Genomic DNA, 13,638 nt, shown 5'->3' with positions numbered 1-13,638 from the left:
CGGCTCAGGGCAGCCTTGACCTTCCAGGCTCAAGAGATCCTCCAACCTCAGCCCTCTGAATAGCTGGGACTGCAGGTGTGCACCACCACACCTGGCCAACTTTTGTACTCTTTGTAGAGATGGGGTCCCACTTTGTTGCCCAGGCTGTTTCAAACTCCTGGCATCAAGTGATCCTCCTACCTTGGCCTCCCTAAGTGATGGGATTACAGGCGTGAGCCACTGTGCTGGGCCCTTCCTATGTTTAGAATGACATCTCAGGGGGTCACAAGTAGATTTTATAATTCAGTTGTTCCCTGGTATTCACATGGGAATTTCTTCTTCTCACAAGTAGCATATATTTTGATTTATGGCCTTTATTTTTTTTTAAATTATACTTTAGGTTCTGGGGTACATGTGCAGAACGTGCAGGTTTGTTACATAGGTATACATGTGCCATGGTGGTTTGCTGCATCCATCAACCCATCATCTACATTAGGTATTTCTCCTAATGCCATCCCTCCCTTAGCCCCCAACCGCCCAACAGGGCCCGGTGGGTGATATTCCCCTCCCTGTGCCCATATGTTCTCATTGTTTAACTCCCACTTATGAGATTTATGGCCCTTATGAGTGAAACTTGGCATCATGTGGTATTTCCTGGTCTTTCCCTGCATTTCTGATATCTACACCAGCTTAGACCCTGGATAAATGGCAGACGTGACCCATCTTTCTCCACTCCCTTCGATCGTAGTCATTTGTTTTGTACTGTACTTCTAATTGGTACCATCTTTTCTTCTGTCAGCCCTCATGACACCACATTTTATAGTTTATACGGGAGAGCATCTGTGTCAAGGCTGAGGGTTGTTTTTTGTTTTCTTGTTCGGTGTAAGGAAATGCCTTTTCCTCTGCAGTTAACAAACCCACTGAGAGTGCTGCTCCTTTGGGATCGCTGGCAGGATCCTTCCCACTCCCCTCCCCAACCCATCAGCTCTCCAGACTTCCCTCCAAAGCGGCCTTGATATGTGGCATGTGGCCCAGTGTTTATATTCCCACTGGAATATACACTTTTACTGTTGTTCAGATTAATAATTCATTCCTCTTTTCTTCCCACAAATATTTTCAGTTGTCTCCTATGTCCTGACACTGCAAGATGCTGGGCGTAAAGGAATGTTCAAAAAGATGCGGCTCACGGTTACTGTCCTCATGGAATTTACCGCTGAAGATAAACATTGATCACATAAACATGCTAATAGGTATAGGATCACAAACTGTGCTAGGTTCTGTGAAGGAAAGAACAGAGACCTACAAGAAAGAATAATTTGGATGGAGGGAAGAGGCCAGTTTAGTTGATGGCTTGGACAAAGCTTTTCTGTGGAAATGGAAATTACACTGAGACATGAGGAAGGAATGAGTTTGCCAGCTAGAGAAGGGGTAGGAAGAATGTTCCAGGTAGAGGGAACAGCATGTGCACAGGAGGCTGCTGAGCTCCCTGACTAGTGTGTGCTTCCTGCAGATGTGTGAAGCCAAGGCCTGTGCCAGGCTTGAAGATTTGAAACTCCCCCTGTGTGGCTAATGCCTGAAGAGCAGGGGAGGCTGGGCATGGTGGCTCACACCTGTAATCCCAGCACTTTGGGAGGCCGAGGCAGGCAGATCACCCGAGGTCAGGAGTTTGAGACCAGCCTGGCCAACATGGTGAAACTCCGTCTCCAATAAAAATACAAAATTAGCCGGGCGTTGTGTTACATGCCTGTAATCCCAGCTACTTGAGAGTCGGAGGCAGGAGAGTCACTTGAACCTGGGAGGCGGAGGCTGCAGTGAGCTGAGATTGCACCAATGCACCCCAGCCTGGGTGATAGAGTTAGACTGCATCTCAAAAAAATAAATAAATAAAGAGCAGGGGAGAGTGGGGTGCAGTGAGTGTGGAGAGGTGGGGAGGAGCATCATCTTAGGAATGGTCCAGTTTATGCCAAGTGCAGTAGGAAGCCATTAAGAACATAGCATTTGGTCCATGGGTGACCTTCAGTATTTAAAAACAACAAACCAATTGCAATGTTGAATGTGGTTTCCAGTAATACCTGGGAATGTGGATGACTTATGAGATGCTTAATAGATAATTCCTATTTCTATTTTATTCCTATTTGTAGGAATCTGAGGCTCAGAGAGGTTAAGTAAAGTTTCTTCAAGTAATATAGCTAGTAATTGAGACAGCGAAAATTCAGCTTCCGGTTTTTCTAACTCTTGACCTCTTGCTCTTAGTAGTGATCTAGCTCCCAAGTTTTTAATTTTACTTTGTTGTCCTAATGTTCGTTTTTAATATTTGTAGAACATGCTGCATATTAATTGTTCACGTTTGTCTGCCAAAGTGAATGCCCTACCCTGTATATTGACTTTTGAGCTATTTCTAATCACTTAAGGCTTTGGTTAGCCTTGCTTCTGTTGGCTTTTTGTTAGGCTGTTCATTGGCTAATTTTGGACCTGAAATCTTTCTGCAGTGCTGCTCTGTTGTCAGCAGGGGGCAGCTCTTGGCTTCTGATGAAGTCATCTGCTTGAGAGCATTTGGCCTTATTTAAATCAAAAAGTATTGATCAACTGATGAAAGTTTGGTGTATTTTTACTGAAATTTTGCCGTATCAAGTTTACATGATATATTTATCTGCTTCTGTTATAATTAGGAATGCTGGTAGTTGCAAATAATCTGAATGTGTAGGGTATATTTGGCTAAAATGAGAATTGAATATTTTATTCATATCTTCATTGGACCAGATGCATTCACACATTAGGAAACTAGTTTGAAACTTTATTAAATTATTTATAGTGTCCTAGCCACATGCATGCCGAGAATTTTTCAACCTGATTATATTTCATAGCTTCCTTCCCAAATATGTTAAGATATAAGTCAATGAATAGAAGAGTTAGATCTTTAGAATGTTGTCCTTTTTATAAGGTTGAAGGGGGAAAAATAAAGACATTAACCTAATATTGGAATTCTTCATTCGTATTTACTTTTCAGGATCACTGAACAAGAGGAGCACATTAAGGTGGAAGATGAAGACATCCTTGGGCCTGGATATACGGAGGACTCCACTGATGTGTACAGCTCCCAGTTTGAAACCATTTTGGACAACACTTCTTTATACTACAGTGCGGAGTCCCTGGAGACATTATACTCAGAGCCTGATAGCTATTTTAGCTTTGAAATGCCCCTCACTCCAATGATACAACAGCGCATTAAAGAAGGTGGTCAGTTCTTGGAGAGGACATCCGGGGGAGGACATCAGGATGTCCTGAGTGTGTCAGCAGATGGTGGAATCATGATGGGCTATTCTAGTGGGGTCACCAATGGGCTGAATGATGCCAGCGACTCCATCTACACGAAAGGCACCCCGGAGATTGCTTTCTGGGGAAGGTACTCATCCCATTCTCATTCATTTCATGCTGGTGATTTTTGTAGGATTTCTTCTTTGGGAAATCTCAGTGTGGAATATATTTTTAAATCATTTGGCCAATTTCTGTGGATATAAGCAAATGATGTGCGTAAAAAGTAATTTGAGTTTTAGGGCGGGAAGGACACACCTTAGTGGTTTGTCAAATTGGCAAACTGTGATCATTTTAGTCTGTGGTATTTCCTGGATGACTATATATAAATTGGATACCAAACAAATATTTGGGGATGATGAGTGTGGTATCAGCTCCGACGATGGCAGAGACGTAGTGCTGTGAAAAGAACACTGAGAGATCGTAGCTTTAGTCTGGCACTGAGGGTGGTTGATGACTTCCAGAAGGTTGTTTGATTAGCTCAGAGATTCCTTCATTGGAAACTAAAGTGGTGGACTATACAGTCAGCAAAGTCTCTTCCAGCCCTTTGCTCTGAGAGGTCCTGTTCTGTCTTCCTGTCCCTGACATGTTGAAGGAAGGATCCGATTAGACAGATGCTTGAGAGACCTGATATCTTGTTTTAGGCTCTGTATTTATTTTCTCTCTCTACTTTAGGGTTTTTAGTCTGTCTGGGAGATAAAATGACAAATTATGAATGTCGTATGCACCATGCGTGTTATTTGGGGATTCCGCGTCTATTTATGGATTATCCAGCATTTCGTTTCTTCATGCTCGTCATCCTCAGGTTATCTACCTGTGACAATTTTATGAATTTTGTTTTGGGGTGTGTGTGTGTATGTGTATGGATGTTTGTATGGAGCTGGTGGGAGGTGTTAAATGGTGATCAACTATTTTAAAGCTGTTTAAAGCTGTATTAAATAATACCAGTGCTTTTTGTAAAAAAAAAAAAAAAAAAAAGCCAGTATTCATATTACAGGTTTTCAATGAACCTCTCTTTTTGAGCAGTCTGCCCTGTGCTGAGCATTTTCTGTAACCAGTTTGAAGGTTTATAGTTCATTACATGAGCAAATTCAGGATTAGCACCTTGTGATGTTGTAGCTATACATTTTCTCATGAAAATGAATTGTGGATATTGGTTGTCTTACTGGGTCACAGTGAGAATAAAAAGAACAAGGTGTCAAAACCACAAGACTTTGGTCTGAAGTACTTGAGCAAGGCACTTATTTTCTCTGAAACCTGATTTATTTATTTGCGAAATGGGGTTAATGATCAAGTGTGTTGTGAGGCTGTGAGATTTAAAGGGTAAATAGAGACTAAAGCACCTCGCACAGGACATGGTACAAAGCAGAGCCTGGGTAAATGTGTGCATATGAACTGGTTGCCTGGTTAGTCTACGTCTAGACTTCCTGTATCTCTGAGATCAGAGTGTCTCTCAATGGAAGAGTCCTGGAGAGGAGGCATCCCTGAAAACAGTGTTCCCGCGAGGGGGCGCTCCTCAGTGGAGTGTGCCACCTTAGTCCTCCCGTTTAACCTTTGTCTCTGAGGACCGCAAATTGTGATAAAACGCTGTAGGAAAGGTATGCAGATAATTGCACTGAAATTCCAACTCTGTTTTCTAGGGTGAGTGGAAGTTGTTTATATTACAGACCAAACATGGTTTGGGGAGCTGAAGAGTTTTGGGCTGAGAGGCTTCACTGCAGAAGCCACAGGGAGTGGTTCTAAGTGAAGCCAAGAGATGAACACCAGTGAAGAATTGGGTGAAAGGTTTATTAAGTGTGCGGCTTGTGCACTTAGAACAGGAGGTTGTCATCATTTGGGCCAGCAGGGGTGCCATTTACGAGGATGGACAGAGTTAAATAGTTGGGAGAGAGTATTGGAGTAGGTCATAGTATTTTAGCATCTCAGATTTAGACAGTGGTATCCTTCAGGCCATGTTGAGATGAAGTTTCAGCTGTATCACCTGCATTGTCAAACCAGGAGATCTTGTGTAGTGGTAAAGGACCACGTTCTAGTGCTGAGTGTCAAGCACCTTGGAGACGCCCCATCTCACCTCTCCCCCAGCCTGGGCACTCCTCCTGTACAATTCCTGACTGGTGGTCATCCTACTGTGCTCTCTGAGCACTGCCAGTGGCTTGGACAGACAAGTTTGGTAGGACCCCCCATTTTGTGTTCTTTGAGGTTGGCATATGATAATAAGTGGTTACAGGTGGAGTAAGCTTTATTTTGTGATGTATGTCTCTATTCAAGGTTAAAAGGTAGGGCAGGTTTAATGATCCTAAGAAATTTTAAGGAGACTGAAAAACCCATAGTTTTCTTTACCCCCTTCTACCTTCCTTGGTAATTTGGAGAAGTTGCAACCAAAGAAGAATTGTGTTAGTATTGTGGGTTGGAGAATGAGGACATTTTACTACTTGAAGGGGCCTCAGGTAGCCATTTTTTTTTTTTTTTTTTTTTTTAATAATATAGAATCTGTATTCCAGTTTGGTGGGATATATTACCCAAAGCCACGTGGCTGTCTTGTGACAGATACTGTACTAGAATTCAAGTTGTCTGGCTCCTAGGCCGGATTCACTCACTGTGCTAGGTGTTGGGTCTTTTATATTGTTATTTTTCTTTTGATCCGATTTCTCTCATGCCATGTGTCAATAAAGCCGGAAGTCTGAGACGGCCTGTTTTCAAGAAACTAAGTTCTAAATGTAGAGCTGCTTGTTGTTGGTGGTGGTGGTGGTGTATGCATTCAATTTGAAGGAAAATTTACCAGGTCAATAATAAACATGTTTCCACATATTTTTAAAGCAATCAGTGAGCTGGCCTTTTAAAATTTCATCTGCGTGAAAACATCCCTTTGCCGAGGTAAGGAAGTGGACATTGAGGTAGTAAGCCTGTCCTTCAGCCAAGCACTGAGGGCCCAAGCGTTAGAATTAAAGGAGAAAAAATTTCCCATTGTATTAGTATATTTACAAAAGAAAAGTGATAAGTAAAAGCAGTGGCCATGCCTCCATTCCATCTGTGTTCACTGGCCTCTCCTGCTTCTTGCTAGTGGTGGGGGTCTGAGCACGTTGGGTAAGGTGAGCTCTGAGGGAGGCACAAAAGAAAAGGGATAAGACTAATGAATTCTCCCCTGATCACGCCTCCTTGATATTTGGTAGACATGAACCAAGGAAATTAAATATTGATTTTAATGTATAAAGTGTTAGTCGTTAGCTTGTAAAAAATATTATTACTTTAGCTAGTCTCTGAACATAATTGTGTGTCATATGTAGCCCATAGGTTTTATTTATTTAGTAAACACATGATGCTTAGTTCTCATAATGAGCTAGGAGGAGGAAAGGAACTATTAGTGTTCTAATTTTCCAAATAAGGAAACTGAGGTACAGAGAGGTTGAGTAACTTGCTAAAGGTCACACAGATGGTAAGTGGCATACTCAGCCCTCGAACACAGGCAGTCAGCCTCCAGAGCCTGTGCTCTTACTGAGCTATGCTGAACTGGACCAAGTGATAATGATTTCATGGTAGATCTAGAATAAGACCAGATATGTTCAACAAAACAAAAATGTATTTGCTTTGGTATTGCCTAGATTTACTTTTAAATCCTTTTCTGTTTCAAGATCTGTCTTTGCTTTGTCATTAAAGATTATTTCAGTGGCAGTATTGGACAGTGATTTTTTCTGAGCACAGGATGACACTGTTCAGAGCTGAATTGCTCTTTTAAAGAAAGGTCCAAGAGGTTGGGAAAGCTAATGGGGGTGTTGTAGCACTTAGTTCTTTCTCTAAGGAATGCCTTCCAGTCTTGGGCTCAGCCATCCTTTGGCGGCCAGAGGGACACTGTTCTTCCCTGTTACTCTCTCTGCTCAAGTCAAAGAAGAAAATATTCCAAATCTATAATATTCTAGTATACAGTTGGGAAAGACAGTTTTTCTTTGAGTGCGTGTCTATTTGTCTTTAAAAGTATTAAATACCTTTGTGACATCAAGCGGCTCACTCTGTGTAAGGTGAAAAAGCCTCTTAAAATCCTGGAATAAATCTGGACGGACTATTAGATTGTCACAAACGTAATTAAGGTTTTTGTCATTACTTTCAATGTCAATACTGCAATTACTTTTGCACCAGCCTAATACATTCTCCGAGGTGCTTGCTCTGCCTGCCTGTTGATCAGTGAGCCACATGTCAGCCGGAAACAGCTCAGCCTGTGCATGGAACACAATATTTCAAGGAAGAAGCAAAGAGGAGCATCCCCTCCGTGTGTGGTCCAGCTACATGGCACTCAGGCTGACTGGGGGTCAGCGGTGCTGTGTGAAGTCCTGTCACATGGCTCCAAAATTAGAAAGGATAATTAGAGACTTACAGTTATACACATTTCAATGGGTTCCTTTGTGTCTGCGTGCTTCTCGCTCGCCGGCTTATCAGCAGATGACCACAACTCCAGTCAGTAAGTTCTTAAGGCACAAATGTTGTCACTGTGACCATTAGCTGGATATTGTCCATTTCCATTGAGCTTGGGTTTGGACGGGAGAAAAAGAAAGCAAATACCGTGACATGGCAGGAACTTGTTTTTTGGTTCTCTGAAATATATGAAGCTGCTTTTTGAAATAACCTTTGTAGCATGATGATCTATTTTATATCTCAGCTTCCTAGTTTTCCTTTCAGATCTTGCTCAGGATATCAACGGGTACGGCAGAACAGGTGAATTACATCTGCGTGCAGCTGATCTGCCTGAGGGAAGCACTTCAGTCTGTCTTCAGCCCACTCTGAATTTGATATTTGCAGGATTTTTTTTTTTTTTTGCCTTGCTCTTGTTTCTTTCTTCTCCTTCTCAAATGGAATGCAGTTGTTTGGAAATTATGCTCTTTCTTCCTCACTTTTTCTCTATCTGTATTGTTTGTCTGCTTAGGAAGAATTCATGTGAAATAAGAAGTAGAAATTTGTTGAAATGCGATTTGAAAAACTGTTTCAACATCCCAGTTTAAACTTGAAGTCACTTTAATATAATATATAAATATTAAAAGAATAAATTAAAATAATGTGACGTTAGTGAAGCTGGTGACAGAGAACAAAATTTTGATGTTGTGAAATTGGAGAGATCTGGCTGCCCATCGAGCTCCCGGCTTCTCTTCTGCCATTGGTGGTGGGAAGCTCTGCTGCCTCGTGGCTTCATGAGCTGGTTGCTGTTGCTCCAGTCATCTCTTTAATCCTTTTCCTTTACATTTTAAATTTGTTCAGTCAAAAAAGAGGTTCTCGTTTTTCTCTTTCTGGCTTCTTTCCAAAGTAGTGTAATGGTGATTTGATTTTTTTTTTTTAAACCACAGTTCCTGCTCAGTGTTGTGGGTTAGGGGCTCTTCTAGGCCTCAGAGCCATTTATTCCTGGTTTCGAATTGTTTCACTTTCTAGGTGTGTATTTATGAATAAATACATAAAATCCAGGACCCTCTGCAAGTGTAAAATGAAATGAATAATACCTATCTCATAAAGGAAGGAGGAGGAAAAGAGATTAATCAGATGGAACAAAAATCAAGAAAAGATAGTCAAGTGGCCTAACAATGTCTGGTACACAGTAGGAGCTCATTAAATACAAATGAATACCAATGACAGTAGTAACCCAAAGAAAAGTTATCCTGCCACTTGGCCATGGACAGAAGCCCTGCATTGGACACTTACTACGGGGCTTCCTTAGAAATCACTTTCTGTCTATGAAGCGCAGTGCACTGTGGTAGGTGGAATAAACCTAGAGGGTTGAGACAGAAGAGAGGAGGTGAAGCCATCCTCTTTCCTGGCAGCTTGATCTCCGGCAGGTCTTTTCATTTCTGGAACTTCTGATTGCTTATTGGTGAGATGGAAATAGCCTTATCAACCAATATGCAGTTCTGTGGTAAGACTTTGCTAAGTTCTAATTTGTGGATATTTATTTTAAACCTATCATGGGTTTTGTAGTAGTCTAAGAGTCTGAGGAATAATAAGAAAATAGATAAGAAACAGGCTGGTAAAAAGGAAGATGCAAGGATTTGATGAATGTTTGACTCTAGGACACATGGGGCTGAGTCAAAATGATTGTGAGAGTTCAAGCATGGGTGACTGGCTGGAGCAAGAAATCCTGCACCGGAGTTGGGGGAAGCAGCAGGTTGGTAGGAGGACACCTAGTGGGATCAGATATAAAGAGGTCGAATTGGAGGAGAGAGAGGGTTACTTGTGTAGGGCTGGTGGGAATATGGGACTGAAGGTCACTGGAGAGACTTGGGAGTCACCCTTTTAGATGTGAGACTTGCAGCTGTGGGTATGAGAAGGCTCCCAAGGGTGAGGAGTGGGCTGAGGATGAGACTGTGAGGGGCTCACACAGGAGTACTTGGGTTTTGCTTATGTGTCCTTCTAATGCCATCTCTGTAGAAAATGTGCCCTGTAAGGTCAGTTTCCTGGCAGTTCTTCTGTGCTTTGTCCCTTCTCCAACAGTGGGTCAATTGTCAGGGAGCCCAGGATGGAAGCTAAGTGCACTGGTCATTGGTTGTTCTTTCACTGCCCTTCAGACAGCCCTTGCCCTGGTGGTCTTGTACTCTCTCTGTCTGTTTGGTGCCTCTCTTATAAATTAGTGATGACTTCAGGAAATGGTTCTGGATTTGAAATAGCTATTCCTGGAGACTTCCTAATTCTGTGGTTTAAACCTTAAAACAAACAAACCAAAGTAATTCCCTGGCTATTGGTGGCTACCGAAGAGCATGGTGGGGCGCCTCTTACTTGGATGAGCTTTGATGAAAGAATGGCATCAAATGATAATGGACATTGGAGGTATAAGTGATTACAAGGAGAATCATAGGTCTAAATAAAAACTGGAATGGTGGTTAATACTTTAATTGATCAAGATATACAGCAATATTTTTATTCATATATCGGTACAATATTTAACTTTTAAAGGAAGTGATATTCATCTTAGCAGAGGTCTCTTAGCACCATATTTGCAACACTGGGTGTTATCCATTGAGCCTTGGTTTGGGGAGGGAAAAAGAAACCGACTTTCCCGAGTAAATCATTCCCTGAAGGTGTTTTACACAGGAGTACAAATTTGCCTGAACTCAAAAGGGGCTTGTTTACAGTACTTTAATCTTGTTTTTCACTTTATAAGCCCTCCGTAAGCTGAAATACAGAGCTACAGGCAAACCTCATTTTATTGCACTTAGCTTTATTGCTCTTTGAAGATACTGGTTTTTTTTTGTTCAGATTACAGATTTGTGGCAACCCTGCCTCAAACAAGTCTGTTGGTGCCATGTTTCCGATAACAAGTGCTCACTTTGCGTCTCTGTGTCACATTTTAGTAATTATCTCAATATTTCAGACTTTTTCATTACTGTTATATCTGTTATGGTGACCTGTGGTCAGAGATCTTTGATGTTACTATTGTCATTGTTTTGGGGCACCACAAACCATGCGCATATAACGTGGTAACCTTATCAATAAGTTTTGTGTGTTCCGATTGCTCCATGAAACCAACTGTTCCCCCTCTCTCTCCCTCTCCTCGGGCCTCCCTATTGCCTGAGACACACAATATTGAGATTATGCCAGTTAATAACCCTGCAGTGCCTCTAAATGTTCAAATGAAAGGAAGAATCTCATGTCTCTCACTTTAAATAAGATTCTAGAAAGGATTAAACTTGGTGAGGAAGGCATGTTGAAAGCCAAAATATGCTGAAAGCTAGACCTCTTGCACCAAACAGTCAAGTTGTGAATGCAATGAAAAGTTCTTGAAGGAAATTAAAAGTGCTACTTCATAGAACATATGAACAATAAGAAAGAGAAACGCCTTATTTCTGATACAGAGAAAGTTTTAATGGTCTGGATAGAAGATCAAATCAGCCACAACGTTTCCTTAAGCCGAAGCCGGAGCAAGGCTCTAACTCTCTTCAATTCTCTGAAAGCTGAGAGAGGTGAGGGAGCTGCAGCCCAAAAGCTGGAAGCTAGCAGAGGTTGGTTTATGGGGTTTAAGAAAAGAAGCCATCTCCATAACATAAAAGTACTAGACGAAGCAGCAAGTGTTGATGTAGAAGCTGCAGCGAGTTATCCAGAAGATCTAGCTGGGATAATTGATAAAGGTAGCTACACTAAACAACACATTTTCAATGTAAACCAAATAGCTGTCTATTGGAAAAAGATGCTGTGTAGGTAGGACTTTCTTAGCTAGAGAGTATGAGGCATCGCCTTCTCTTAAAGCTTGGAAGGACAAGCTGACCCTTGTTAGGAGCTAATGCAGCTAGTGACACTAAATTGAAGTTAGTGCTCATTTTCCCTTCTCAAAATCCTACGGCCCTTCAGAATTATGCTTAAATCTACTCTGCCTGTGCTCTAGGAATGGAACTACAAAGGCTAGATAACAGCACATCTGCTGACAGTATGGTTTACTGACTATTTTAAGCCCTACTGCTTAGGGGCGCAAAAAAAAAAAAAAAAAAGGATTTCTTTCAAAATACTACTGCTACTCATTGACAAGACGCCTGGTCACCCGGGAGCTCTGATGGAGATGTACAAGAAGACTGATGTAGTTCTAATGCCCGCCAACACAATATCCATTCTGCAAACCATGGATCAAGGAGTAATTTTAACTTTGAGCTTTTTTGGAAGGAATATATTGTGTAAAGCTGTAGTCACTATAGATAGTGATTCCTCTGATGGATCTGGGCAAAGTCAGTTGAAAACCTTCTGGAAAGGATTCACCATTCTAGATGCCGTTAAGAACGTTTGCGATTTGTGGGAGGAGGTCGTCAAGATATCAACATGAACAGGAATTTGGAAGATGTCGATTCCAGCCTTCATGAATGGCTGAGTGGTTCGAAACTTCCAGTAGGTTAAGTAACTGCAGATGTGGTGGAAATAGCAGGCGAATGAGAAGTGGAGCTTTAAGATGTGACTGAATTGCTACAGTGTCATGATAAAACTTTAATAAATGAGGAGTTGCTTCTTATGGGTGAATAAAGAAAACGGTTTCTTGCAAATGAAGTCTACTCCTGATGAAAATGCTGTAACCTCATTGAGATGACTACAAAGGATTTGGAATATTTCATGAACTTAATTAATAAAGCAGTGGCAAGGTTTGAGAGAATTGACTTTAATTTTGAAAAAAAAAAAAGTTCTGTGGTGGGTAAAAGATTATCAAGCAGCCTCACAGGCTACAGAGGAATATTTTGTGAAAAGAAGAGTCTATTGATACAGCAAACTTCATTTTTGCCTTATTTTCAGAAATTGCCACAGCCACCCCAACCTTCTGCAACCACCACCCTGATCAGTCAGCAGCCATCAACATTGAGGCAAGTCCTTCCATCAGCAAAAAGATTAGGACTTGCTGAATACGCAGATGATCGTTAGCATTTTTTAGCAATAAAGTTTGTTTTTAAATGAAAGTATGTACACTGTTGTTTTTAGACATAATGCTGTTGTACACTGAGAAACTCCAGCGTAAACCTAACTCTTATAGGCACCAGAAAATCCAGAAATTTGTATCACTTGCTCTATTGTGATATTTGCTTTATTGCAGCATTCTGGAATTGAACCAGCAATATATCCAAGGTATGTCTGTCTGTTGAATTGGCTCAAGCTGTTAGCAGAGCCTTCATTTTTAGCACTTGAGACAGACAGTGGCCATGGTGCAAGGGAAGGTAAATATGTTTCTCATGAATGCTAATGAGGATTAATATTAAACTCTATCCTGTCTAATGTTGGATAAATGCTTCCATTTCATAATCCCCATACCTCATATGCTGTTTCTTATGCCTGTGCCTGACGCTCTATTTGCAGGTATTCTACTGGTCTCTGAATCTAAAATTACAAAAGGAAAGCCTTATAAATCACACACACTGAACTCCTGAGATTTTCTGATGTTTTTACTCACCATCTTGCCACCCAACAGCATTCACTTGGGAGCTTATTAGAATTGCATAATCCTTGGCCCCACCCTGACCTACTACATGAGAATCTGCATTTTACCAAGAGGTCCAAGTGGTTTACATTCACGTGGAAGTTTGCGAAGCACTGGTCTACAGCAGTGGTCCATGGAGGAAACCTTGAGTAGTACAGCTGTAGCACAGTAGTTCTCAAACCTGATCGCACATTACAATCATACAGGGAGCTCTGTAAGCTTCTCATTTCCAGGCTTCACCATCAGAGGTTCTATTTGTTAGAGTGGCACCTGGACATGGATAGCTTTAAAAGCTTCCCGGGTGATTCTGATGTGCAGCCTAGGTTCTCAGCACCTTGCCGCTGCCAGGTGTGGGCCTCAGACTAACAGACATCACCTGGACCTGGTTAGAAATGTGTCTCTCAGACACCACCCTGGACCTGCTCAAGCAAAATTTG

General features: G+C 41.6%; 1 protein-coding gene across 9 annotated transcripts in view; it reads left to right on the top strand.

Annotated features, from left to right (window-relative positions):
* PSD3 (pleckstrin and Sec7 domain containing 3) overlaps positions 1-13,638 on the top strand; it is a 727,754-nt gene that overhangs the window by 369,319 nt on the left and 344,797 nt on the right. For all 9 annotated transcript variants that reach the window (XM_054561279.2, XM_054561280.2, XM_063726550.1 and 6 more), the window contains one exon: positions 2,987-3,382. In XM_054561279.2, coding sequence (XP_054417254.2) covers positions 2,987-3,382 — 396 coding nt within the window. The remainder of the gene's footprint in view (positions 1-2,986; positions 3,383-13,638) is intronic.

The sequence above is a fragment of the Pongo abelii genome, chromosome 7 (genome assembly GCF_028885655.2).
Source record: "Pongo abelii isolate AG06213 chromosome 7, NHGRI_mPonAbe1-v2.0_pri, whole genome shotgun sequence".
Lineage (NCBI taxonomy): Eukaryota > Metazoa > Chordata > Mammalia > Primates > Hominidae > Pongo > Pongo abelii.
This window is presented reverse-complemented; position numbering and strand designations above follow the sequence as displayed.